Below are 24,407 nucleotides of genomic sequence, written 5' to 3'. Positions count from 1 at the left end.
GAGTGGGAGAAGCTCAAAAACAAAAACTTTGAGGGAAACAAAAAAAAGGGAATACTGGAAAATAGTGGGAGAAGCTGAAAAACAGAAGCTTTGAGATAAACTTAAAAATAAATAATGGACGATTTAAATCATAAAGGTACCATTTGGGGGGAATTAATGCCTTCATACTAATGAAAATCATTTAAAGATTCAATATCAAGAAATATCAGCAAGAATTGGGGGGATTGGGAGAGTTAACCAAAATCACCAAAATAATTATACCCGGGCTTTATTGACTCAAGATAACGCTTATGACACCCACTACACCTTAAAGCAGCAGCTGATCCAGTTCGCTGATCAGCCACCAGGGGAAGTTCATAGAGGTCGACAGTGTGGCACAGCCCCCTGAATAATTGGAAGGGTGAGAGGGAGGGAGACAGGGTGTCTCTCTGTCTCCCATCAGACACTGCTGGCAGGGGGCTGCTGGGTGACAGAGGTAGTGAAAGTCGATACCTGAAAGCTCCGACAGTCGGAGTTTGACTTGCCAGGAATGTGCCTGGGCAGCAGCAGCTCCACTTTAGACCAGGCGGATCAGTGGGACATCCGACACCCGGCTCAGAGTCCCGTTGAGCTGCCTGCCCTGCACGACCATAGGCCTAGCCCCCAGACCATCTTTAGACAAAACTGGACCCTGTGCAGCCCTACCTTATATGCATAGAAGTTCATCAGGTTATCTGGGTGGGTGTGGACTTTAAGCACAATGGAGTGTGCTGGACGCGTCTCAGACACCAGCCCAGCCTATTATAAGACACCCTTCACGCTTCTTCCTTGACAGCATTTTAATTTCTTAGCCTCTCGACTACAGGTCAATGTTACCTATACCTAAACAAGACTTAGGCTACTTAGTACTTTTTGAAGCCATTTGTGTAAAGTAAATTGAACAAGTTACTCAATAATGCTCTTTATCAGAATCAGAATTCGGTTACTGCCAAGTGGTTGGCACTTTCAATGAATGTTGCTTTGGTGTATATGCAAACTGAAAAGTGAAAAATAAATGAAAAATTAAACAATAGGCTAGGTAGGCCAACATCAACAAACAGGTAGGCGAGTAGAAAATAAAACACTATAGGCCTACCATGTATTACATCAGTGCAGGTTTAAATATAATTTTGCCTTTTTAACCTCTTCTCTATCTGATAGAAATCATCACCAATCAAATCACTGAAAACCTCCCTCACCGACCTCATTCCTGTCACCCCGGCCCGGGCCACCTGTTGCGCGTGTGTTTGGCTTTTTAAAAACGTCCTCAAGCGGGCGGAGCTTAGAGACAGCCTGTTATTAGGCTATTACAGCAGCACCATGGACGCCATCTGTTCTGCTTTGCTTCCGTGAAATCCGACCTCAGTGTAAGTATATGTACTGTACACATTTAGACTATTACAGCCCTGCATTTCTGCTGTCAAGCCAGGCACTGTTATAGATGAGCGAGTCGATTAATTGTCAATGAGATTTGACGTGTTGGGCTATTATGTGCGAGCGCTGACGGGCGATTATCCTTGCTCCGTATTCACATATGATTAACAGACGCCTTTAAATAACAAGCATACATGTGTCTTGACTCTTCAGCAGCTATTATAGAACAACAAGCAATTCATTAATCATCTGTACGCTGTTACGGTGTTGATATGAAAGGCTACAGTCAAAGATGATGATCATTTTATACACGCATATTTTAAAACCTCCGGAAAGAAAATAAAACGTTTTCAAGCAATTGGGAAATAACGTGTTAGTGTTTGTATGGTTTGTATCCCAGTAAAGCCGGGGTTGTTTTCATGCAGTGATTATGAATGAACATTTAATTGGGATATTGTTTAGATCGCAGCAGCCAATCAGAAGACAAGTTGCTATCTACGTCATCGCGTTGAAGACGTTTCAACTGTAAAAGTTACTGACGATAAAATTCGAAATGCAGCCAATTTTAACAGTTAAACTTCAATATAGTATGCGAAAGACATTATATAACTTGTAATCTAATGAAGCCTGTACTTTTATTCATCCCAGCTTCTAAAAGAGGCAAATTAGCCCCGGGTAGAGGAGGAAGTAGGCGGGTTCAAGCCTCCAGCTGCTCTGCCATTGGTGCATACAGTGTCCGCATTATGGTTTAAATGTCTGGCGGTGATACTAACTGCGTATGAAAACAACGCAGCCAATTTTTACAAGGGCTTTGTTTACGATTCCAAAAAATGATATTGTAACACATTAAAAAATGTGTTACATATCTCATAAACGTTTCATGGGTGTTTCACGATGCTAGCTTTTTATATTTTTCCTTTCGTTGTGTAGCTTTGTCGTATTTGAGTTCAAGATGGTGACCAAGAGGATGCGCTCGGAGTACATGAAGAAATTCAAAGACCCCAAATGGGAGAGCTACAGCAGGTGTTACGAGGAGATGCTGCAGTACAGGCTGACCCGCAGGCTGCTGGAGCAAACTCACAAGCCCTGGTTCTGGAGCGGAGGCCCCGACAGTGACCCAGACTCCGGGGCAAGAAGTCCTGCTCCTCCCGGGAAGAACCAGGTCGGAGATGCTCCGGAGGCGGCGGAGCTGGAGGAGTGTGACGGGGCGAGGGTGGACAGACAGCCCGGGCAGCAGAGCAGAGTCCCGGGGACTGTGCCCAGGCTGCCCCTTCAAGAGGAGGATGAGTCTGCAGCACAACAAGGTAAACATCTGCTAAATGATCAGGGTATGGTCAGACTCAGACACTCAAATTCATATTAATAACATATTTTTTAGCAATGTAATACATTAGTGTAGGTGTCTCACAAAACATTTTTTATGCAAAACCAAATGCATTTAGCAGATTCAGCAGTAAACATCAGACGTAGGCCTACTTCCTGCCCTGAGAGGTGTAACTCACTCTGATAACCTTTTTTCTATATTCCTATAACTTAAAATGTGCCATATTTTAAAGAAAAAAAACATATTATCAGGTAATTCTTGAGAGTTTGCCTATATAGTTTCAATTCATTAAAATGTTTTACATTTGTTTTGTGCATTACATTGTAGTTATGTAATTCGATGAAACCAAAACATGCATATGTTTTAATGACTGTACAATCAAATGGATTGTGCATGTTACACAACTGTACTGGTGTTATTCTCTCCTCTCAGACTCACAGCCTGAAGGTGTCAGAGAGACAGGAGCACCAGAGGAGGAGAGAGAGCAGCAGACTCACAGGGAACAAAACAGAGGTAACTCAAAACAGAAAACCACTATCCATAGTCAGTTTGCATTCCTCAGTGCCTTGCACAAGTCCTGAGATGGATTCATAAGTGTTCACAACAACGTTATCTCTGCATTGCATATTTTCTTGCTGATGATGTTCCCCCAAGGAATTGAATGTATGAACATCTGAATTCAGTATTATCAGAGATATTTCTGTTGCTTTATCTTGTTTTTTCTTTTCTGTTTGAAACAGGGGTCACTGGAGGAGCTCGACAACAGCAGAGTAAACCCATCAAATCCTCAAAGCAACCATGGCGCTCCCATCGGGTCAGACCAGCACCAACCAAGCTGCCCAATGACGACAGTAAGGAGAGCAGACATCCCTTCGCTCTGTACGCTTCAGGGGAGAAGGATGCAGACATGGCGAACAGAAAAACACACAATGTTGGCCCTGCAGCTTCGACTACTGAGGTAATGTTTCTGACTGTCCTTCTGGGGTTTTACAAGTAAACAAGTAATATTGCAGGAACTGACAATTATGATGTTTTTATGTAGATCCATGAGTCGGCTCTGCGGGCCAAGACCAGGCGGAAGGTGGAGCGTCAGGTCCAGGCTCAGGGGACCGAGCACCGGAGAGCCAAGTCTGCCAATGTGGACAAGACCGTGAAGTCGGTTCAACCGGAATTCAACCCCTGGCTCACAGAGTACATGCGCTGCTTCTCTGCTCGCTCCCGATAAGACACACACACACACATACATATTCTCAGCAGAAATACTGACGTCAGGGTGGTTCTAGACAGACATACATAAATCAAGCCATTATTGCCTACCACCCCTGAAGTATAAATGCCCATGGATGTAGAGTAGAGCGCATCACATTCTGGATATAACTTCACTGTGTGGCTTATCACCCCAGATGTGTACAATCAAGTTTTTTGTATAATAGTCAGTTTTAATCTATACGATAAGAACCATTCATAGGGTATGAGAGACTTTTAATATTAGTTTGAGTCATGGTATTTACCATGTACAGATGTTTTGATTAGAAAGTCTTACATGCATTTGACATACTTTGGTGCACTCACTTTAAACACAGGCTATATAAAATGTGATTGTTATACAGGGTTATCAAACTACAGTGTTCTCACACAGGAGTAATGCAGGCGTGTGACAGCATGTATGCTAAGATTTAGCCACGTTTTTCTGAGAACGTGAGACCTCAAACATAAAGACAAAACCAAACACAAAGTCACAATGTTTGTATTTCAAAAGTGTACTAAGCACAGCAAGATGGCTTAATAACTGGAAGTGTTCTCAAATGTATGCATATTTGGATGTGGATAGGCATTTTGTATTTGTATTCACTCACACAAATATGTCCATTCAGGAGTTTTAGGAGATAGATCCCCTAGCGGTGTGAAATTGTTCTTGTAGATTTAATATTTGTTGTTACACTTCATGGATTGATCCTCCCTGACTTGGTTTAGATAAAGAGTAAATCACACTGTACTCAAAGTTTTGTGATGTGGCAGATTTTCTCACGAGCTTTTTAAATATCACAATGTTGTTGACGAACAATAGGTTGACAACAACATGTGCAGTTTTTTGCTGTTGAATTGATGTGAGTGTACAGTAGTGAATCTACATGGTGCTGTTGCAGCAAGAAAATAGATGTGACACTTAAAGCCATTGGAGGACTGATCAGTGTGTTTCTATGTGGTGCAATGTAATATAAAAATACACATAGCTAATGCAGGTCATTTGAAAACATAACAATCGAATTTTGAGACCAAATGTATTTTATCATTACTGTAACAGATTATTCTTTAAGACCAAAAGTTGAATATGTAAATATGTTTGTATGTTTGTTAACAAGAGCAAAACGTTATTTTTACTTGTACAAAAGTCATTTTGTGTAATTGATCTGATCCATTCAACAACAATCTGTGCCATAAAATCTTGAGAAAAGTATTTTCTCCTTTGAACAAATATAGTTTCAAATGTGGACATTTTGCTGCAAAAAGGGGGTTTTGTGCTTCAAATTTGAACCATTTACACATTTATCTTAATGTTTTGTTGTTGAAACTCTGAGTTCAGTATTACTTTATTTACTTTTGTAATGATATAGATGTTCAGTCTTTTAAGGTTTAACTGCAATGTAGTTCAGAGAAAAGATGTGAAGATGTGACATTTTGTGCAATACTATGATAAACCAGTTGTTTTTTACATGTGGTGAACTTTGACTGTCACAAACAGTGGAACTGGAACAAGATAGTTACTGATTTTCTCTCCAATAGTTAGTTACGGTAACTTTATAAGAAAGATCTTCTAAATACTTACTTAATAATTTACTGATGGCAGTATGTCAAAGTTCCAAAATACTGTAAAACGTAATGATCCCTAGATTTAAGGCTTTTAAAATACTGTGTATATGCTGTATTTGTTTTACAGGTAGACTTAATTATGTGGTGCAAAGCTTTAATAAATCACTTTTCCATACGAGTGTTCAGTGTTGTCTCGTTATCTCTACCATGTTACACTATTATTCAGAAAACATACTCCCTTTAAAGTAAGATATCAATAATGTAATGGAATATTCTCAAAAAATTGGTTCAAACCAACAAAAACTGCTTTTCAAGGACGATTCCTCATTTGTTGTATTTTTTATTTTAAAAACATGTTTTTATCATACACAATAAATAAAAAATCCATGATATTAACAATGACACAAGAAAAACAGAAAAAAAACAGAATTTTCCATAAATAAACAAAGGACCTAATGTGATAAACACAAGACGGCAACGTGACGTGGAAAATCCAAAGTCACAATCAGATGAACTCTAACATGAAATATTTCTACAGTTTGAAGTGATTGATTTAAAAAATGAAATGTATAATTGTCAAGGGGCAAAAATGTAAAAAAATACAAAGAAAAAAACAACAAATGTTGTAATGCTTGAACAGACCAATGCAAAACACACCTTTTTAAATCTAGATCTTCAAATTAAGACTTTTGTTGAGTTTAATGTGGCTGAACTTAAAATTAAGAATCTTTGGAGACAAATACAAATCAAACACACATCAGGCAGTTTTATACCATTGCTAAAACTTGAAATGCATTCAGTTAGTATTTCCTAACAGCTGGCAGCAGTAAGAGAAGTATTTATTTAAACAGGCATCATTTTTAAAAGAGAGAGATCAGTCATTATTTCAAACCTTTGGGTGAAGGAGTGTGTAACACCTCTGAGTGTGCCAGAGTAAATTCAAAAGATGACATGTAAAAATTACATACATCTGCCATAAAAGCCAAATGTATGATCATAATTTTTTTTCTTTATGTGTGAGCTTGAACGATAATAAAACTGTTAGTACTTAACATAACTCACATGAGCTTGTCCCATTCACAAATAAACATATTCTCCAAACAGTACTGCCCAGCTATACTGCTTACTAGTTGCCAGTATGTAGCTTTACATGATAATAAGACAGTGGAGCATTAAACAGATGCTAGATATGATATCTACTTTAATATACATATAATATCTCTTCATAATCAAATACTCTGATATTCTGTTGGAGAAAACATGCGTCAGTCTCTATATACAGAAACACTGTACAGTGTACAAGATGCAGTCGGGGGGTCGGGAAGAGGTGTGAGGAGGTATCAGAGAGACAGATGGGGTGTAAACAGTGGGTAAGGTAGGCAGGGGGATGAAGTGTCATTCAGCAGCTGCATCGCCCGGGGAACTGTACAGGAGAGAGAGTGTGTAGGAGGAACACAGGGAGTGCAAAATGTACAGGCAGAAACAGTACACTGTTAGTGGAGTGTTTAAAAAGTGTGAGCAGGAAGGCAATCAGAGCAGCTGGGTGGAGGGAGAGAAATTAGGTAGGGAAGGATTTTAAATATATATATATATATATATAGAAATACACAGTGCTATATACCATGTATGTATGTGTATATATATATACATGGTTAAAGGAATAGTTTACAATAGTTTTCTTGGCAACAGTTAGATGATAAAATCCATAACTCATGTCCATGCATCAAATATCAATCTGAAGCTGAGCAATGTACATGGTATTTATTGTTTGTTTAACTTGAATGCACAAAGAAAGGAACTTCCCTTAAAAAGGAGCAGTGTGTAGGATTTAGTGCGATATTGTGGTGAGAAATGTTCACCTCTACTCCTCCCCATTTTTACTAGTATGTAAAAGAGACTACAGAGGCCTTCAGGTGCATACTCGCAACACAATTTAAGTTGCCACTTTCAAGTAAAACACCTCCTTAGAGCCAATGTTGGGTTTGTCGGATCTGTGCCACTGTAAAACACGGATGTATTATGAGAAGTAGTAACATCTTTTGAGGCAGGGTCCTACTGATTCATATAAAAGTGGTTCAGTGGCGCATGATAAAGGTTATACGAATTGGTATAAAATAACTCTTCTGTATGAACACTGAACAGCAGCACGGAAATAACCCTGGATTTGGCCATCAGTGATTTTTTTTACAAGTTTTAAGACATAGGGGCTGTTTAAGTGTTTGTACTGGAAAGTTGTTTCACCTAAAAAATAATATGATATTCCTTGTATGCCATTAATCCCCTTAAATCCTACACACTGTCCTCAATCGTGTTATATCTTGTTTGTTAAACTCTAATGCTAAAAAAAATAAACTTCCCAAAATGTAAACTTCCCCTGAAGTACTCCAGATTGAATGTCGATGGGATTGGTGTTAAGGGAGAAAACTTCAACTTAGATTTGGAGGTAAGCAGGTGTGAGGGCAGATTGAAAGATAGTCAGTAATTCACGTCCTGATTGGAGAGTTGGGAAAAGATTGGTCCAATAGTAGAGCAGTATGTTGGATGGGGGGCGGTCTCTTGTTACCACTGAGGGGGATGTGGCTGGGAGGTGCAGCCATGACAACAAAACAAAAGGTCAAAGGTCAGAGATGAATCACCAGCATAACAACCTGAACCCTGGGTCCCCTGTGGCTGTTCTTCTCCTGGTCTTCAAAAGCCCGTCTGAAACACACTGATCACACACACAAGAGACATTATCACATAGGTGTAAGCAGAAGGCGAGGAGTGGCTGTGTGCAGCAGAAACACACAGCGCTGAGAGCTGAATGTCAAGTCACCACAACCAGCTAATAAGCTCTGGATAAATATCATAAATCTGAAAGAAAATACCTAATTTCATGCACACACAGTACAGACACACTGGCCTTTTCTGAGTGTGTTACTGGGCGCGTCCACTAGCAGCCACACTCCTGGGTGCCCTGAGGCTGAGCGCGACGAGGAGAACGAAGCTGTCGTAACGCAGCGTCGCCGTACTGGATTCCTGACCCCATCCTCTCTGGATCCAGCTCCCCTGGAAATGAGAGACAGGAAGAGACAGAGATGTGAGAAAAGTGTTCCTCATGTAAGGATCTTCACCAACTCTAGAAGATGGTATTTTTCTTAAATACTTATTTTTGAGTAATTAAGTGAAGTTGTTTAGGGCTATAACTCTGCTTCAGTTCAGGGTCTGGAGTGATAATACCTAAATCCGCCTTGTTGATCGTGTCGGGATAAGAGGGGATTTAGAGTCTGGGGTTTGGGCTAAAGATGAGGATCTCAGTTCCTACCTGACTCTATCTTGTTAAGGATTTTCCGAGCGCACTGGACAAAGGCCTCTTCGACGTTTTCCCCTGTTAGAGCGCTGGTCTCCAGAAACATCAGCTCTGACACACACACACAATACAATCACTTTGAGCAGCATCATCTTTACAGAACAGAAGCAAACTGTAACAATTTCAGAGATACTAGTTCCCTGGCTATTATTAGAGTTTGTGATAGGATCTGTCAAAGCATGCCCCTTTGATCACAGAGTTCTGAGCCTACCGTTCTCCTGAGCGAAGCGTGAAGCCTCCAGGAACGTGACCTCTCTGTCTGCATCCAGGTCCTTCTTGTTTCCACAGAGGATGATGACGATATTCTGACTGGCCAGCATCCTGGCATCGCTCAGCCACGTGGTCAGGGCGTTGTACGTCTCTCGACTGCAGTTTAAAGAGAAAGAAGGGAGACATTTAAAAAAGAAAAAGGGTACTTTACACAAAGGCAATCTGAAAAGGTGTCCAAGGATTTTACCTGGTGATATCATAGACTAGCAGAGCTCCTGCTGCTCCTCTGTAGTAACTCCTGGTCACGGACCTGACCCGCACAAACCAAAAAACAATAAACAAACAAACACACAAATAAATTCATAGTCTACATCAGCAGGTGGTCAGATGATACGGTATATGATAGGGCCTCAGGGGACCCAGTGATTCCTACACTTTTTTTTAATCTTTATCCTCTTTTATGTCACTCCCCTTTTCAAGCATAACATTTTAGCTTAACATTAAAAGCAAAGGTGAAACTAAGACATAAGAGACCGTTGTCTTACGTTGTTGAATACATGTCAATGTTTACACATGTTCCTCTCAACTTTTTTACTGAAACATTTATCTCTGTGACCTCTGTCTTTCAACAGTGATCAAGTAAATATCAGTAGGAGTGGAATAGGAATGACATGCACAGGGTACAAAATGAGATAGAGGGTGGGTGAGAGAAATGAATATGCCTTTGAACGTGGAAAGTTATATTAGGATGTTTCCATACCTGAACCTTTCTTGTCCTGCAGTGTCCCAAATCTGCAGTTTGACCATTTTGTTGACCACACTAATAATCTTAGAGCCAAACTCGACTCCAATTGTGTGGTTGGATTCATCCTTAACTGGAAAACACAATAAAACAAGGTTTATTTTTAGATAACTGGTGCCCTGGAAGAGACAATGAATACCATTATGTGTACCTAACACATAACCTACATGACCTACATTTCATGTGTATATGTGTTGGTTACTCAACACTACAGTACTGTAAACTGGAGGTCAGAGCAACTGTCTGTTAACAGTAGATAATGAACAGTGTGTTGTTGCATCTTCCTGACTTACATCTCTTCTCTATGAACTGGTGCAGCAGACAGGACTTGCCGGTTCCAGCATTCCCAATCACCAGGAATTTAAACAGGAAATCTGAAGAGAGAAAACACAGAAATATTGGTGTTAACATTCAACCCAAGATAACATTCGTCCCTTAAGACACAGCGATCATGATTTCCATAACTAGATCTTGAGATGTGCCAATATTATTTGACAGTAGCTAAACACAGTTATGTATTAATCAATTGCAGTAAGGACATGTGAAAGATATGTTTGTGACAATGTAGAAACAATGTCACTATTATATAGTTTGTAGAGAGACCAGTTATTTGTAGTTGTAAAATACTATGCTCAATACCATTATTTTATAACCACATTTAATTCTGGGTGATAATAAAATTACTACTATTTGATTTTCTAACTCTGAAGTAAAAAACACTAATGCCCTTTTAAATTCCATAGAATACACAGAAACCGAATACAGCACAGTGGCATTCAGCTTCAAAATGCACAATTATAATCAGCTATGCTTTACACACTTAAAAGCTCTCATAAATAAGGATGCTTCAACATCCTGATCATCCTTATATCAGATGGTGATTAAATGGTTATAACATGTATTCCTACACCCCCTTGTATTATGTGTTTTGAGCAGGACACACAGCTCAGGCAGATCTTCATCCTCAGCCCTGTCTCCTGGTGTCAGCTTCCTGTCCATTCCGCTAACTTCTATTGGGATTTTCAACCTTACAAACCCGATCATTTTGTCCGCACAGGCAGAGTAAAAACTACTGTGTAACCTCTGAGGTATTATTTGCGCTGACAGGACGTTTTAAGGCCAGTAGCCCTCGGTTAGCCTGTCAGCTATCTGTTTACGATGAGAAAAAATCTCTCGGCACACCTGCCTCATCCCCTCTCTGTGAGATGTTAACACAGTGGCCACTAGTAAACACTGCATCCTTACCGTATGACTCCGACATCGCCAGTGTGGCGTTTTGACCGCAACACGAAGGAAAAGAGAGATAGTAGTTGACAGATGGATAGCTAGCTAAGTAAAGGAAAATAGTCCTGTGGATGATTTCCGCGGATTCCAGCCGATTCCCCTCCGACTTCCCGTAAGCGTTTTCTTTCTTCAAAATAAAAGCCGGGCAGAGCTTTGTGATGACTTCAGACCGCCGCAGGGTGCTGCTGTTTAACCAATAGTGTTTTGATGCTTTTGACACAGCCTTATTCAAAACAAGTTTTCGAAAGTATAAACATATTCTAAAATAATTATTCAATTGCCAAATAATTATATCTTTATCATATATTTCGTGTATCATTTGAGTACCACTAACAACTAAGACGTGCCTGAGGAGATCAGGGCTGCACAATCTGTCAGATTTTTTAACTTTTCAAAGTTCAAGGCTTTTATTGGTCATACGTGAATAGCTACAGTGTAGTTATGATGACGATGAAAATCTTAGTTCACAGGCTCCTCCAACAGTGCAACACAATAACACAGATACACAGAACAAAATAGTGCAAGTAAATAGTAAATACAAAAGGAAAAATTGTGAAATAGTGAAATAGTGCAAGTGATTGGAATCATATATTAGATAAATAATTCCTAAGTAGCAGCCAGATTAATGTTATGATGTTGTTTCAAGTTCAGGTGTTTAATAGTCTTATTGACTGTGGGATGAAACTGTCCCGGTGTTAGTCCGGATGCTGCGCGGTACCGCCTGCCAGACGGCAGCAGACAGAACTAATTTTGTTTTACTTTTAGTAACAAATGCTTTGTGTGATTTTTATTTCATTTTTCATAGATTATTTTCCATCTGTTTTACGTGTGTTTTATGTTTAGATGCTGTTGTTTAGCTCACTTGCTCTATGTGTAATTTAACAGGTGTTCTGTTTTATGTGAAAGCACTTTGTAAACTATGTTTTAATTGATGCTATATAAATAGTTACAAGTATAGTTTAAAATGTATTATTATGTATTATTATTATTATTGTATTATTATGCTTACATTATTATTATTATTATAATAATCAATAATAATGATTTATCCCCCTACACTCCAGGCCAGAAGGCGGCGGACAGGTACCTTAGAGTTTGCCCACCGCCACAAACCTTCAAAAGGAAACGAAGAAGAAGAATAAGTGGCTAATGAGCTAGCCTAGCTGCAGGCTTTATTTAGGGAAATATGGCTGCTGTGCTCCCCGTGAGACTGCCCTGCGACAGCAACCCCGCTACCCCTGGAGCACAATCCATGAAGGTGACGTTTATTCCCGCATATAGTAACAACTATACTTCTCTTCACGGAGCTCTGCACGGTTGCTTGCTCAGCTAACGGCTAGTTGGCTAACTAACGGCTACCTGCGTCCATGAATGACAAACTGATGGCGACGTTAGCATCACCCCTTTGTTTTCAACTGTGTGCTGAATGTTAGGGGTGGTTTGTTTTCTCTGTTTCGTATCTAATGACATTTGTTTACATGATTTATGTCCCCATAAGAAACGACAAATTGTGTTTTTACGAGTGCTTTCACAGCGAAAACGTTTAGCTGTGCCTTTGCTTGCAGTGGTGTAAAGTAACTAAGTACATTTACTCAAAATACTTTACTTAGGTACAGTATTGAGATACTTGTACTTTACTTGTTTACATTTTGTTCTACTTTGTACTTCTACCCCATTACAATTCAGAGGTTAAAAGTGTACTTTATACCTTTAGTTAGTTTAGTTAGAGATTTTGATTAATGACATTTAATCAACACTTATATAACATTTTAGTTACACCTGGATTACATCTCACAACCTACCCTGCAGCATACAACGGAATTAAAATGAGCTACACCTTTACCAGCTGTGATCATGGCTGTGATGGACACAGATAAAAACAGTTTGTAAATGCAGGAATGTTCGGTGGAGTTGACCAACATTACATTACAGTTTATTATTAATAAAATATGTTTACATTTTCCTCTGTAGGAGGATGTCATTGAAGAGGAGTCAAATGATGGCAGCCAGGTACCGAAGAGAAGGAGGATTGGTTCGGGTGACAGCTCTCGAAGCTGCGACACCTCCAGTCAAGACCTGGGGTAGGTTTGCCTGATACTTTGCAGTGTAACATTAGTTGGTATTTGTAAAATACATTTGTGGCATTGTAATTTACAAGTTTTATACCAATAAGATATAGATGTATTCTTTGGAAACCATTATCCCGTGAATCTCAGTGTATTTCACAATACTATTACGATTGATTTGATTCAATTCAGAGGCCTGCCATGATGATATTATATCAACTCACAAAAAGCATTCAATAAAGCTTCAATCCTCTACTTTTCTTGCCCCTTGTATTCCTGTTTCAGGCCGACATATTTCCCAGCAGAGAACCTGACAGAGTACAAGTGGCCATCAGATGATGCAGGAGAGTATTACATGCTGCAGGAGCAGGTCAGCGAGTATCTGGGAGTCACATCCTTCAAGAGGAAGTACCCTGGTAAGACTGAAGCAAACATCTGATACGTGATACTCTTTTCTTTAAAAGTAATAACATTGATTCTATATTTTAAACTTATTGATTTGCTATTTTTTATTTCAAAGTAATATAAATGTAATAATGGAATGACGATAGAAGTAAAAGGCATCGAGAACGAGCACACTGCCTTCACTAGTAGTAGCTATGCATATTTATTTATTTAGCCTAATTTAATGACTCTTCTGTACTCATGTTCTGATCTGATGGATAGTAAGCTATTAATTGACCAGTTGTGTTGTTTCTATTTTTCGCTCTGTAGATATGGAGAGAAGAGACTTGACCCACAAAGAGAAGCTTTATCTGCGGGAACAGAACGTCATCACTGAGACACAGTGCACTCTGGGTAGGAACCTCCTCTTTCTCTTCATCATTTCTACAATTTTCTCCAACAGATAAAAGTGTAACTTTCGTTTGTTTCCAGGTCTGACAGCTCTGCGGAGTGACGAGGTGATAGATCTGATGATAAAGGAGTATCCCACCAAACACGCTGAGTATTCAGTCATACTGCAGGAGAGGGAGCGGCAGAGAATAGCTAAAGAGTACTCTGTAAGTTTATAAACTAAAATAAGTAACCCAGGGCTCATCATTACTGTGACATTTATTTAGAAAGTAATGCGTTTAAAAAAAGTCCTTCATGTAAATGTCTCTTACAGTCTTTGTCTGTTTTATTTCTAGCAAATGCAGACACAGAATCCTCAGAAGGTGGAGGCCAGCAAGGTTCCTGAATACATTAAGAAGGCAGCTAAGAAAGCTGCGGAGTTCAACAGTAACTTCAACAGGGAGCGTATGGAAGAGAGGAGAGCCTACTTTGACCTCCAGACACATGTAAGTCCAACCACAGAAGACGGATACATGTTTTGAAGTTTTTTTTCTTTTTAATAAACTTTATTTTCCTTTTTCTTAAACAACACATACAGTTTCAGTGACAAAAGAAAAAGTGCAGGTTGTCCATTTTTTTTTTTTTAACCCCCCCCCCTACAGAATAAGACAAGATTAATAGTACAAAAACATTTTTAAAATAATAAACAAAGCACAGCACACAAAAAAACATGACAAGGTCGAGATACATGTTAATAATGGTTGACTATAGAAAATCTGTTCTAATAAAAAAAAAAAAATAGATATAAATCAGTTAGGGTAGAGTAGGCAGTTTCAAACTTTCCATGTATGTTAAAAATGGTTGCCATGTCCTATAGAATTTACAAGTGGAGCCACCCAAAGTACACTTTATTTTCTCCATGTGTAGAAACATCATAAGTTCTGTCACCCAATGGACATGAGTGGGAGACGCAAGTATAAGTCGCCTCGCAATTAGGGAAGCAAAAGCAACAGCGTTTGAATAATGTCTGGAAAGGACAATGTCGTCCGGGACGACTCCAAACATTGCAGTAAGAGGAGAAGGGGTACATTTTACTTTAAAGATCTTAGAAAACGTATCAAATATAGATGTCCAATAATTATGAAGATTTGGACATGTCCAGAAAGTATGGATGAGGGACCCTGTTACTGACTTACATCTGTTGCATAAGGGATCTACCCCTGGATACATCTTTGCTAGCTTTTCCTTTGATAAATGAAGGCGAATGAAGACAAATTGAGGAAGAGTGAACTCTTTGAAGGATGGATTGCCAATTATCATCTGTTATTATCAAATGCTAGATCATCTTTTTTGAAGTTTTTTTGTAGAGGGTTTTAGAAAATAGTTTTGTGTCATTTTTTACATACATTGTTTTTTTGTGTGGGTTTTCACAGATCATCCAGGTGCCCCAGGGCAGGTTCAAGGTGCTGGCTCCAGAAATGACCAAGGCGGGCCCTTATCCCGTGGCTCTCATACCAGGACAGTTCCAAGAATACTACAAAAGGTACACACTTGATGCTTTATAATTGACCTCTTTTGTATTCAAGATAACCCACATGTTACCTTTCTAAGTGGAACTATGTTCTAGTTAGTTTGTCAGCCTGTATTATTTATTGCTGTTGTTAATGTTGGCTCAGTCAGTAGGGGCTTGGACTGGGAGCTGTAGGGTCGCCGGTTCAAGTCCCCGACCAGATCTAAAAAATTGAGTGTGGACTGCTACTTGGAGAAGTCCCAATTCACCTCCTGCTCTGCGTGGGTTTCATCCCTCCGATTCTATTCTATTCTATGATGCATCATTGTGTTTTCCACCACAGGTACTCTCCCAATGAGCTGCGATACCTGCCGATGAACACAGCTCTGTTTGAGCCTCCACTGGACCCAGAGCTCCCTGCACTGGACTCAGAACCAGACTCAGACGATGCAGAGGATGGCAAGGACAAAAAGAAAAAGAACTTATCTGTAAGACATGAGGGTGTACAACAAATCATATGCCCATCCTGGATTAGTGGTAGAGATGCTTAGCCTTAACCTTTATTCAAAACCACACATTGAAATCATAAACTCATGCATTCTATTGAAACTAAGAGTGGCACTATGTAATACAAACTGGCCATCTAAAGGGTTAAAATTAAGAAAATGAATATTTGGTAGTTATGATTAAGTGAAAAATCACATGAATTAATAGTATGGAAGATTTTCAGACAAAGACGTTTTTGCCATTAGAACAACTTATATTAAGTGAGGTACACGGGTGAAGATAAAAGTTTTTGATCAGAATCATTTAAACCAACTGTCTTCACTCTTTCGCCCTCGTCTGTTTTGCTACAGGACAGTTCTTCAGGCAACGCGTCAGACGTGGAGAGCCAGGACGCCGGAGGTAAACCGGGCAGCAAGGCCAAGGCCAAAGACAGGACGTCCACTCCGGGCAAAGATGGCAGCCAGCGTCATTCTACCTCCCACAAAGCCACCCCAGGGTACAAGGTAGAGGACAAAAGCACCTGAACTCTTCTCCAACAACAGCAGCAGCACTTTTCTACCCCCCCCCCCCTCTCCTCTTTCTACTACTACCACTCCCTTACTCCATCCATCCCGCCACTTCTACCTAGCTTTCTTCACTTTGTTCTCCGGCTTCTACGGTTGGTCAGCTATTCAGCTGGGAAAACCTGACACACACACACACACACAAAACACATACACACTCACAAAAACACATACACACTGGGGGTCCTGCCTTCAGTTTTTGTTTTAATTGTTGCCACGTGACTTTTTTTTTCTCTTCATACCAGACTGTGAGCAATAAGAACATTTTAAAGGAACAGTTCACTTGTTTCTTTTTCAATGCACTTTCACTTTTTGAGTTTTTCAGCAAAGACAAATTTGAACTTTAAAAGTTGTTCCTTTTGAATGTCTTCAATATACCTCTGGTCTGTCCTCACTTGTCAAAAAAGATACTTCCTAGACAAGTAAGTAGATGGAGAAAATACTTTTTGTTATTCTGATATATCAAATATTAACCACATAGAATTTGTGGTTGCTTTAAAAAAAAAAAAGTAGTTGATGTTAACACTAGAAGATTTTAACATTTATATCTGAAGTGTAGATTTCACTTAACCCTAATGTTTTAAGTGTTTATTGGTAATATGCTTTGTTTATACTCCATGTGATGTACTGTTAATAGGTATGGAGAGTTGTTTGACATGAGGTTTACATGTCCTTTATCATGTCCTCTTGGAGAGATGGGGACATGCTGACCTTGTTCACACTGTTGCTGAGCTGAGCTACAAGTCGTTGGTTTCTCCCACACCAGCTTCCCTTTCTTTAAACCAGTCATGGCACCGCTTTGATTTTTATTTGGAAAAATGCTTTTATTTATGGGAAAATAGTATAATGTCAGCGTGCCCATTTCTTTTCATTTCCAACACTTAAAACATGCTGGTATGATACCCTTAATGCTAGTGTAGTCAGCTCAGCTTTGTGGTGTGGGCATGGTCCTTTTCTAGTGTCTATTTAGAACCATCAGTGTGTTTAAGTTTGATTCACTTTGACTGACCTTTTATTCATCAGATCTTTTTCTGTGTGCTTTTGGTTCCAAAAACATGGCATGGCATGTTGCTATTAAGAGTTTATTAGATCAGACCAGTGACATAATGTCTGTGTACAGACCTAGAGATGTGATAGCTTTCAGACATTTCTATATCTAAAGATATGTCGTATATAGAAGTCAAGTATTATTCATGGTTTTGTAGCTCTGGTAAATTTGCCAAAGTTATTTGCCTGAAAAGTTCAAATGCACCAGTGCCCTTTTCAGTGGTAGATTCTTCATCTATTTCCCCCTTTTCAGAATTAGGTCAAAGGTTTACTTATTTCTTATACTTCTTATTTAAAAGCGAGAAAGTCAGTGTAGCGGGCAGCTAGCTGATAAATGTTACCCTCAGTGGTCTAGCGACCATCTACAGTAACAACAATGTTTGAAATAGATTGTCTAACGTCTCTGTGGTCAGATGGACGGTTCCCAAGGTGTTGTGTCTCAGTATGAATGCCTCTGTGTCTGAATAATACGTAATGTTTTTATAGCTATATGACTCCACAGTATATTATTATATAAAAGCAAACATGCCTGAAAGTGAGTTCTTTGAGTTTCTTTCTTTTATGTGCATACAATACAGCATTTCTTGTGTTGATCCTAATTCAGTACATTTAGAATAAAACAGCAACCAACCTTGTGAAGTGATCATGGTTTATTTTTACCCACTGAAGAGATGTTTAGTACTATAAAGGCCATGTGACATTTGTCTTGTAATGTAAGCATTGCATGTGGCCACACATTTTACAATTGTGAAGAGCAATAGCAAAAGGGGTTTTATTTTCACTAACCATGTACTTATGCAGCAAGGTCAAAAGTATGTAGTTGACTTTAAAAGTGTATATCTATGCATACTGAGAATGTAGATAAGGCGCCGTGTCCAGCTCTACCTTCTTCTTACCTCTCTTTTCTTGCTGCTGTCTGTCTTAGATTAATCCTTCGCTCTGTTTTCTGTCTTAAAAATGAATCATTATCTTTATTGATCAAACGTTTTATGCCTTTACATGGCTGTTTACTCCCAGCTCATTTCCTGTCAGGGGACATTTGAATGAAGAAGTTAATGTCGTTTATTTCCCCGCTGTTTTCCCACATTATCTTTCCAAGTGAACAATAGAGATAAACATGTTTTTAATTGGTCCAGTATTTAAAGAGACCGCTGCAGCCTGCTGGCGGGTTACAATGCCAATAACCCTTTTAGCTAGGGCAGTGGCAGTCCAGATATAATGCCATCTTCCATGTTTTTATGGGTGTGGCTTCCTGTAGAGGCGCTTGATAGATCTCTAAACCAATCAATCTGCTATCAAATAAACAAACACTTGGATCTGTTGTAGATCTCAGATGCCAAGAGCATACAAGAGCACATTTGTACCCGGAGATATTTTTATGGGGATGCTCCTTCCCACAAAAACAAACGGAGAGCCATGTTTCTCATGTTAGTCAAGATAAATATGCTGTTTTTGTCTTTTTCTTTGGCATTAAACATCATTGTAAATACTACATTGTCGATGACTACAGGACAAACATTGTTTTTATAGCATTATTCTACCCTTGCAGCCTAAGGTCATTCCCAATGCTATATGTGGCATTTGCCAGAAGGGTAAAGAGGCCAACAAGAGGGGCCGGCCAGAGGCTCTCATTCACTGCTCCCAATGCGATAACAGCGGTAAGTTCACACTGCTCATTTCAAAAGACAGTTCACTTACTTTTACATTTCTTTTTGGTTATTTTTATATAGCCATCATTGAGTAATGCATCATTTCTTATCATCATTGAAAGGAAAACTTTATTGCCTTGTGCATAAAAAAGATTACAAATATTTAGTGGAAAGTGTCTTTATTGTCTTGTTTAAAAAGCTGGAAGTGTTTACTTTTAGACAGTTAAGCTTTAATTAATTTGTAAAATTCACTTCAAATGGTTTACACATTACACTGTCCCACTTGCCTTCTTATGTTTGTCGGTGCACATGCCTCTTGTTTATATCTCTGTGTGTTTGGCTCTGTGTGTGCACGCTTGTTTCTGTGCACGTGTCTGTAAACCTTAGGCCACCCGTCCTGCCTGGACATGAGCAAGGATCTGGTGAGTGTGATCCACACGTACCGCTGGCAGTGCATGGAGTGTAAGACGTGCATCGTGTGCCAGCAGCCCCACCATGAGGACGAGATGATGTTCTGCGACAAATGTGACCGAGGATACCACACGTTCTGCGTCGGCATGGACTCCATCCCCACTGGTGAGTGGATGAGCACACACAGACAGACAGACACGCATTCAGACAGACGCACACACACACACACACACATACAGACAGACAGACAGACACACAAGCATTCAGACAGACACACACATATGCATTCAGACAGACAGACGGACAGACAGACAGACGGACAGACACGCATTCAGACAGACACACACACGCATTCAGACAGACACACACACGCAATCAGACAGACACACACACGCATTCAGACAGACACACACACGCATTCAGACAGACACACACGCATTCAGACAGACAGACAGACACACACGCATTCAGACAGACACACACGCATTCAGACAGACACACACGCATTCGGACAGACAGACAGACACACACGCATTCAGACAGACACACACGCATTCAGACAGACAGACAGACACACACGCATTCAGACAGACACACACGCATTCGGACAGACAGACAGACACACACGCATTCAGACAGACAGACACACACGCATTCAGACAGACAGACACACACGCATTCAGACAGACAGACAGACAGACAGACACACACGCATTCAGACAGACAGACACACACGCATTCAGACAGACAGACAGACAGACAGACACACACGCATTCGGACAGACAGACAGACACACACGCATTCGGACAGACAGACACACACGCATTCAGACAGACAGACACACACGCATTCAGACAGACAGACACGCATTCAGACAGACAGACAGACAGACAGACACACACGCATTCAGACAGACAGACAGACAGACACACATTCAGACTGACGGACAGACACACACGCATTCGGACGGACAGACACACACGCATTCAGACAGACAGACACACACGCATTCAGACAGACAGACACACACGCATTCAGACAGACAGACAGACAGACACACACGCATTCAGACAGACAGACACACACGCATTCAGACAGACAGACACACACGCATTCAGACAGACAGACACACACGCATTCAGACAGACAGACACACACACACGCATTCAGACAGACAGACAGACACACACACATTTAGACAGACGCATTCAGACAGACAGACAGACAGACACACACGCATTCAGACAGACACACACGCATTCAGACAGACACACACGCATTCAGACAGACACACACGCATTCAGACAGACACACACACGCATTCAGACAGACAGACAGACACACACGCATTCAGACAGACAGACACACACGCATTCAGACAGACAGACACACACGCATTCAGACAGACAGACACACACGCATTCAGACAGACAGACACACACACACGCATTCAGACAGACAGACACACACATTCAGACAGACGCATTCAGACAGACAGACAGACAGACACACACGCATTCAGACAGACACACACACACGCATTCAGACAGACACACACACACGCATTCAGACAGACAGACACACACGCATTCAGACAGACGGACACACACGCATTCAGACAGACAGACACACACGCATTCAGACAGACAGACACACACGCATTCAGACAGACGGACACACACGCATTCAGACAGACAGACACACACGCATTCAGACAGACACACACACGGGGAACCACGCATTCAGACAGACAGACACACACGCATTCAGACAGACAGACACACACGCATTCAGACAGACAGACACACACGCATTCAGACAGACAGACACACACGCATTCAGACAGACAGACACACACGCATTCAGACAGACAGACACACACGCATTCAGACAGACAGACAGACACACACGCATTCAGACAGACACACACACACGCATTCAGACAGACACACACACACGCATTCAGACAGACAGACACACACGCATTCAGACAGACACACACACGCATTCAGACAGACAGACACACACGCATTCAGACATGACAGGACACCACACGCATTCAGCCAGACAGACACACACCCGCAATCGCATTCAGACAGACAGACACACACGCATTCAGACAGACAGACACACACGCATTCAGACAGACAGACAGACACACACGCATTCAGACAGACAGACAGACACACACGCATTCAGACAGACAGACACACACGCATTCAGACAGACAGACACACACGCATTCAGACAGACAGACACACACGCATTCAGACAGACAGACAGACAGACACACATGCATTCAGACAGACAGACGGACAGACACACACGCATTCAGACACACACACACGCATTCAGATAGACACACACACACACATATGCATTCAGACAGACAGACAGACAGACACACACACATGCATTCAGACAGAACACGGTTATAACAGTTATGAATGTGGATTTATTTCATTTAATTTTTGTTTAGTTAAAACAAAAATGTAGTTAAATGTTCAGACTGCAGCTACTACTTATTGAGTAGCTTAGGTTTTTTTGGAAAGTTTTATTTTTTATATATTTAAGTATAATTTGTTTCTTTTAGCCCAATGTATAATGTCTTAGAAATATGTAGTGTTATATAAATACAACTACATGGTTGGAGAACTGTGTAGGAGTGTCTGCATCTTTTAATTTGTAACTCTCTTTTACCACACACTTTTTAACAGTGATTCACTTAGTTTGTCTGCTTTTTAAAAAATGTGTTTCTTGTATGGATATTAATAAGTTCTGTCTGTTTCCTCAGGCCTTTGGGTGTGTGAGGTTTGCGACAAAGATTTCACTACACCCAAGAAAAAAGGATCAGCCAAAACACCTAAGAAGTCCAAGTCAGCTCAAAAATGATCGACAGCCTCCGTAAGAATGATACCTCGACCAAATTCTTCTGAAATGTAAATCAAGTAATTGTTTCCATCTGTAAATACACAGGCTGACACTAGAAAAAACTAATGTATTTATCTTTCCTGTGACAGCTTTAATGACATCTGTAAGACATCAGCTTAGAAAACTCTTTCCATCACCAAACCAAACCTTAAGTCGTGTGTGATTATACCTCATGTGTACGTGCTCAGAAACATCAAGATGAATTGGCTTGAGAAAGTAAACTCTGTTCGGTATAAGAGACCTCATACTCCATCCAGCACTGCACTAAATCCTGTGATCTGCTAACCACTAACTGTATAAGGGCATTCTTAATTCATTCAAACTGATACATCTTGTGGTTACTATCTCAACATTTCTACAGTGAGAAATGTGTTTCAGGGGAACAAGTGGTGCTACTGAGACAATCGAGCTCAACTATGTTATTCTTTGACTTTCAAAACACATTTTTTATGTTTTTGTATTTTTTACTACCATGTATTTTACGAGGCAGGTCAATAAAGAGCAATCCTATTTAAACAAATGTTTTGAATTATGACATGTGGTGCTAGTGATTCTGCGTAATCAGATGTAACAGACATTGGCTCTGGTAGACCTCATGGCTGCAGTAGGTTTTTATCAGTCTTCACATTGTTCATTTAGTTTTCAACCCTTACAGAAATTGTAACCACTCACTGTAATTACATTGAACTTAAACATCCATTAGCAATGATTAGCCAACTGATATTTTTGCAGTCAGCTTGAAAGATTATTTTGTATTGTTTTGTATTTAATTTACTCTTTTTTTGTATTGTCACTCAGTAGGTAGTTTGCTTAAGAAACATGTGTTGCTAATAATGTCGTAGTCACTGAATTATGAAGTGTATTTTTAATAAAAGCTACTTAAAACCGACTCATATTAATCTCCTTGCTAATTGTGTAATGTGTTAAATTGAATCTTCAAAGGAGCAACAGAATCTTTAGTGTGCTGAAAAGATTGATGTTTCTGTCTTTGCATCATGAAAATACAGTTTTATCTGGTACTTTCAATTTATTGGACAACGTTCTCGAGCAGTGATACAAAACGGCAGCTGGCTGCTCTGGTTGAGCCGTTAATGGTCATTGGATGTTCAAGTAAACTACTTGCAAACTATTTTTATTATTTTTGCCACCGAGTTGTGAAGGAATGATTCCTCAAACCGGACCTGATGGGTTCCGGTTCGCTTCTCTAGAAGGCAATATTATTTGTAATAATAGATTAGTTTAAAGAATATAACAACTATTTTGATTAAAAACTAAAAGTTCCACAAGTCTGAGACCAAAGAAATTGGTTGTATACTTTATCTGTTAAATAAAAAATCCTTAACAAAATTATCAAAGGGCCTACATATATTCTCTAGTTCTTTCTAATGGTAAACTTGATAACATCCTCATTAACGATTGAGTAGGGCTTTCTATAACAATGCAAAAGGCTGCCCTAATAGTAGTGGTGGAGTAACTAAGTACATTACTCAAATTCTCAGGTACTTGTACTTTACCCAGCCAAGTGTTTTCATTGTACACCACTTTACACTTCTATTCTACTACAGTTGGAAGCCAATTTAGTACTTTTTACTCCACTACATTTATTTGACAGATGTAAATACTTTATAAATTCAGATTTAGACACACACTGAATACTTTTAAGAACTTAAATAATTTTACCTAAGTACCTTTTCTTGATGCAGTACTTTAACTTGAAATGCAGTGTTTTTCTAGTGTGGTGTTAGTACTTTTACTCGAGTAAAGAATCGGACAACT

The 24,407-nt window shown here is 39.9% G+C and overlaps 3 protein-coding genes across 5 annotated transcripts; 2 read left to right on the top strand and 1 right to left on the bottom strand.

The window, feature by feature from the left end:
- The first annotated feature begins 412 nt into the window (after window positions 1–412).
- Window positions 413–5,707, top strand: ccsapb (centriole, cilia and spindle-associated protein b). 2 transcript variants are annotated; one of them, XM_034224255.1, is made up of 5 exons: window positions 417–1,385; window positions 2,323–2,696; window positions 3,149–3,229; window positions 3,457–3,674; window positions 3,759–5,707. In XM_034224255.1, exons 2-5 carry the CDS (start codon window positions 2,345–2,347, stop codon window positions 3,939–3,941), a joined length of 834 nt encoding a protein of 277 aa, XP_034080146.1. In that variant the 5' UTR covers window positions 417–1,385; window positions 2,323–2,344; the 3' UTR covers window positions 3,942–5,707. The 2 variants fall into 2 exon arrangements, with proteins under 2 accessions (XP_034080147.1, XP_034080146.1); XM_034224256.1 differs by having other exon boundaries at window positions 413–2,696.
- A 144-nt stretch (window positions 5,708–5,851) lies between these two features.
- rab4a (RAB4a, member RAS oncogene family) lies at window positions 5,852–11,278 on the bottom strand. Its single transcript, XM_034224254.1, has 8 exons — window positions 11,134–11,278; window positions 10,182–10,262; window positions 9,847–9,961; window positions 9,334–9,396; window positions 9,088–9,242; window positions 8,832–8,927; window positions 8,395–8,575; window positions 5,852–8,237 (listed from the first exon to the last, which is right to left on the bottom strand). Exons 1-7 carry the CDS (start codon window positions 11,147–11,149, stop codon window positions 8,460–8,462), a joined length of 642 nt encoding a protein of 213 aa, XP_034080145.1. The 5' UTR covers window positions 11,150–11,278; the 3' UTR covers window positions 5,852–8,237; window positions 8,395–8,459.
- Window positions 11,279–12,252: 974 nt separating this feature from the next.
- phf10 (PHD finger protein 10) lies at window positions 12,253–23,520 on the top strand. Of its 2 annotated transcripts, XM_034224354.1 has the most exons (13): window positions 12,253–12,430; window positions 13,144–13,253; window positions 13,524–13,654; window positions 13,953–14,036; window positions 14,115–14,239; window positions 14,369–14,518; window positions 15,446–15,555; window positions 15,866–16,010; window positions 16,380–16,532; window positions 19,189–19,297; window positions 19,676–19,864; window positions 22,495–22,604; window positions 22,721–23,520. In XM_034224354.1, the coding sequence occupies exons 1-12, from the start codon at window positions 12,359–12,361 to the stop codon at window positions 22,590–22,592; spliced, it is 1,476 nt and encodes a 491-aa protein (XP_034080245.1). In that variant the 5' UTR covers window positions 12,253–12,358; the 3' UTR covers window positions 22,593–22,604; window positions 22,721–23,520. The 2 variants fall into 2 exon arrangements, with proteins under 2 accessions (XP_034080245.1, XP_034080244.1); XM_034224353.1 differs by having other exon boundaries at window positions 22,495–23,520.
- The last annotated feature ends 887 nt before the right edge of the window (window positions 23,521–24,407 follow it).

The sequence above is a fragment of the Gymnodraco acuticeps genome, unplaced genomic scaffold (assembly GCF_902827175.1).
Source record: "Gymnodraco acuticeps unplaced genomic scaffold, fGymAcu1.1, whole genome shotgun sequence".
In the NCBI taxonomy this organism is placed as follows: domain Eukaryota; kingdom Metazoa; phylum Chordata; class Actinopteri; order Perciformes; family Bathydraconidae; genus Gymnodraco; species Gymnodraco acuticeps.
The sequence above is the reverse complement of the archived record's forward strand: the minus strand, read 5'-3'. Positions and strand labels throughout refer to the sequence as shown.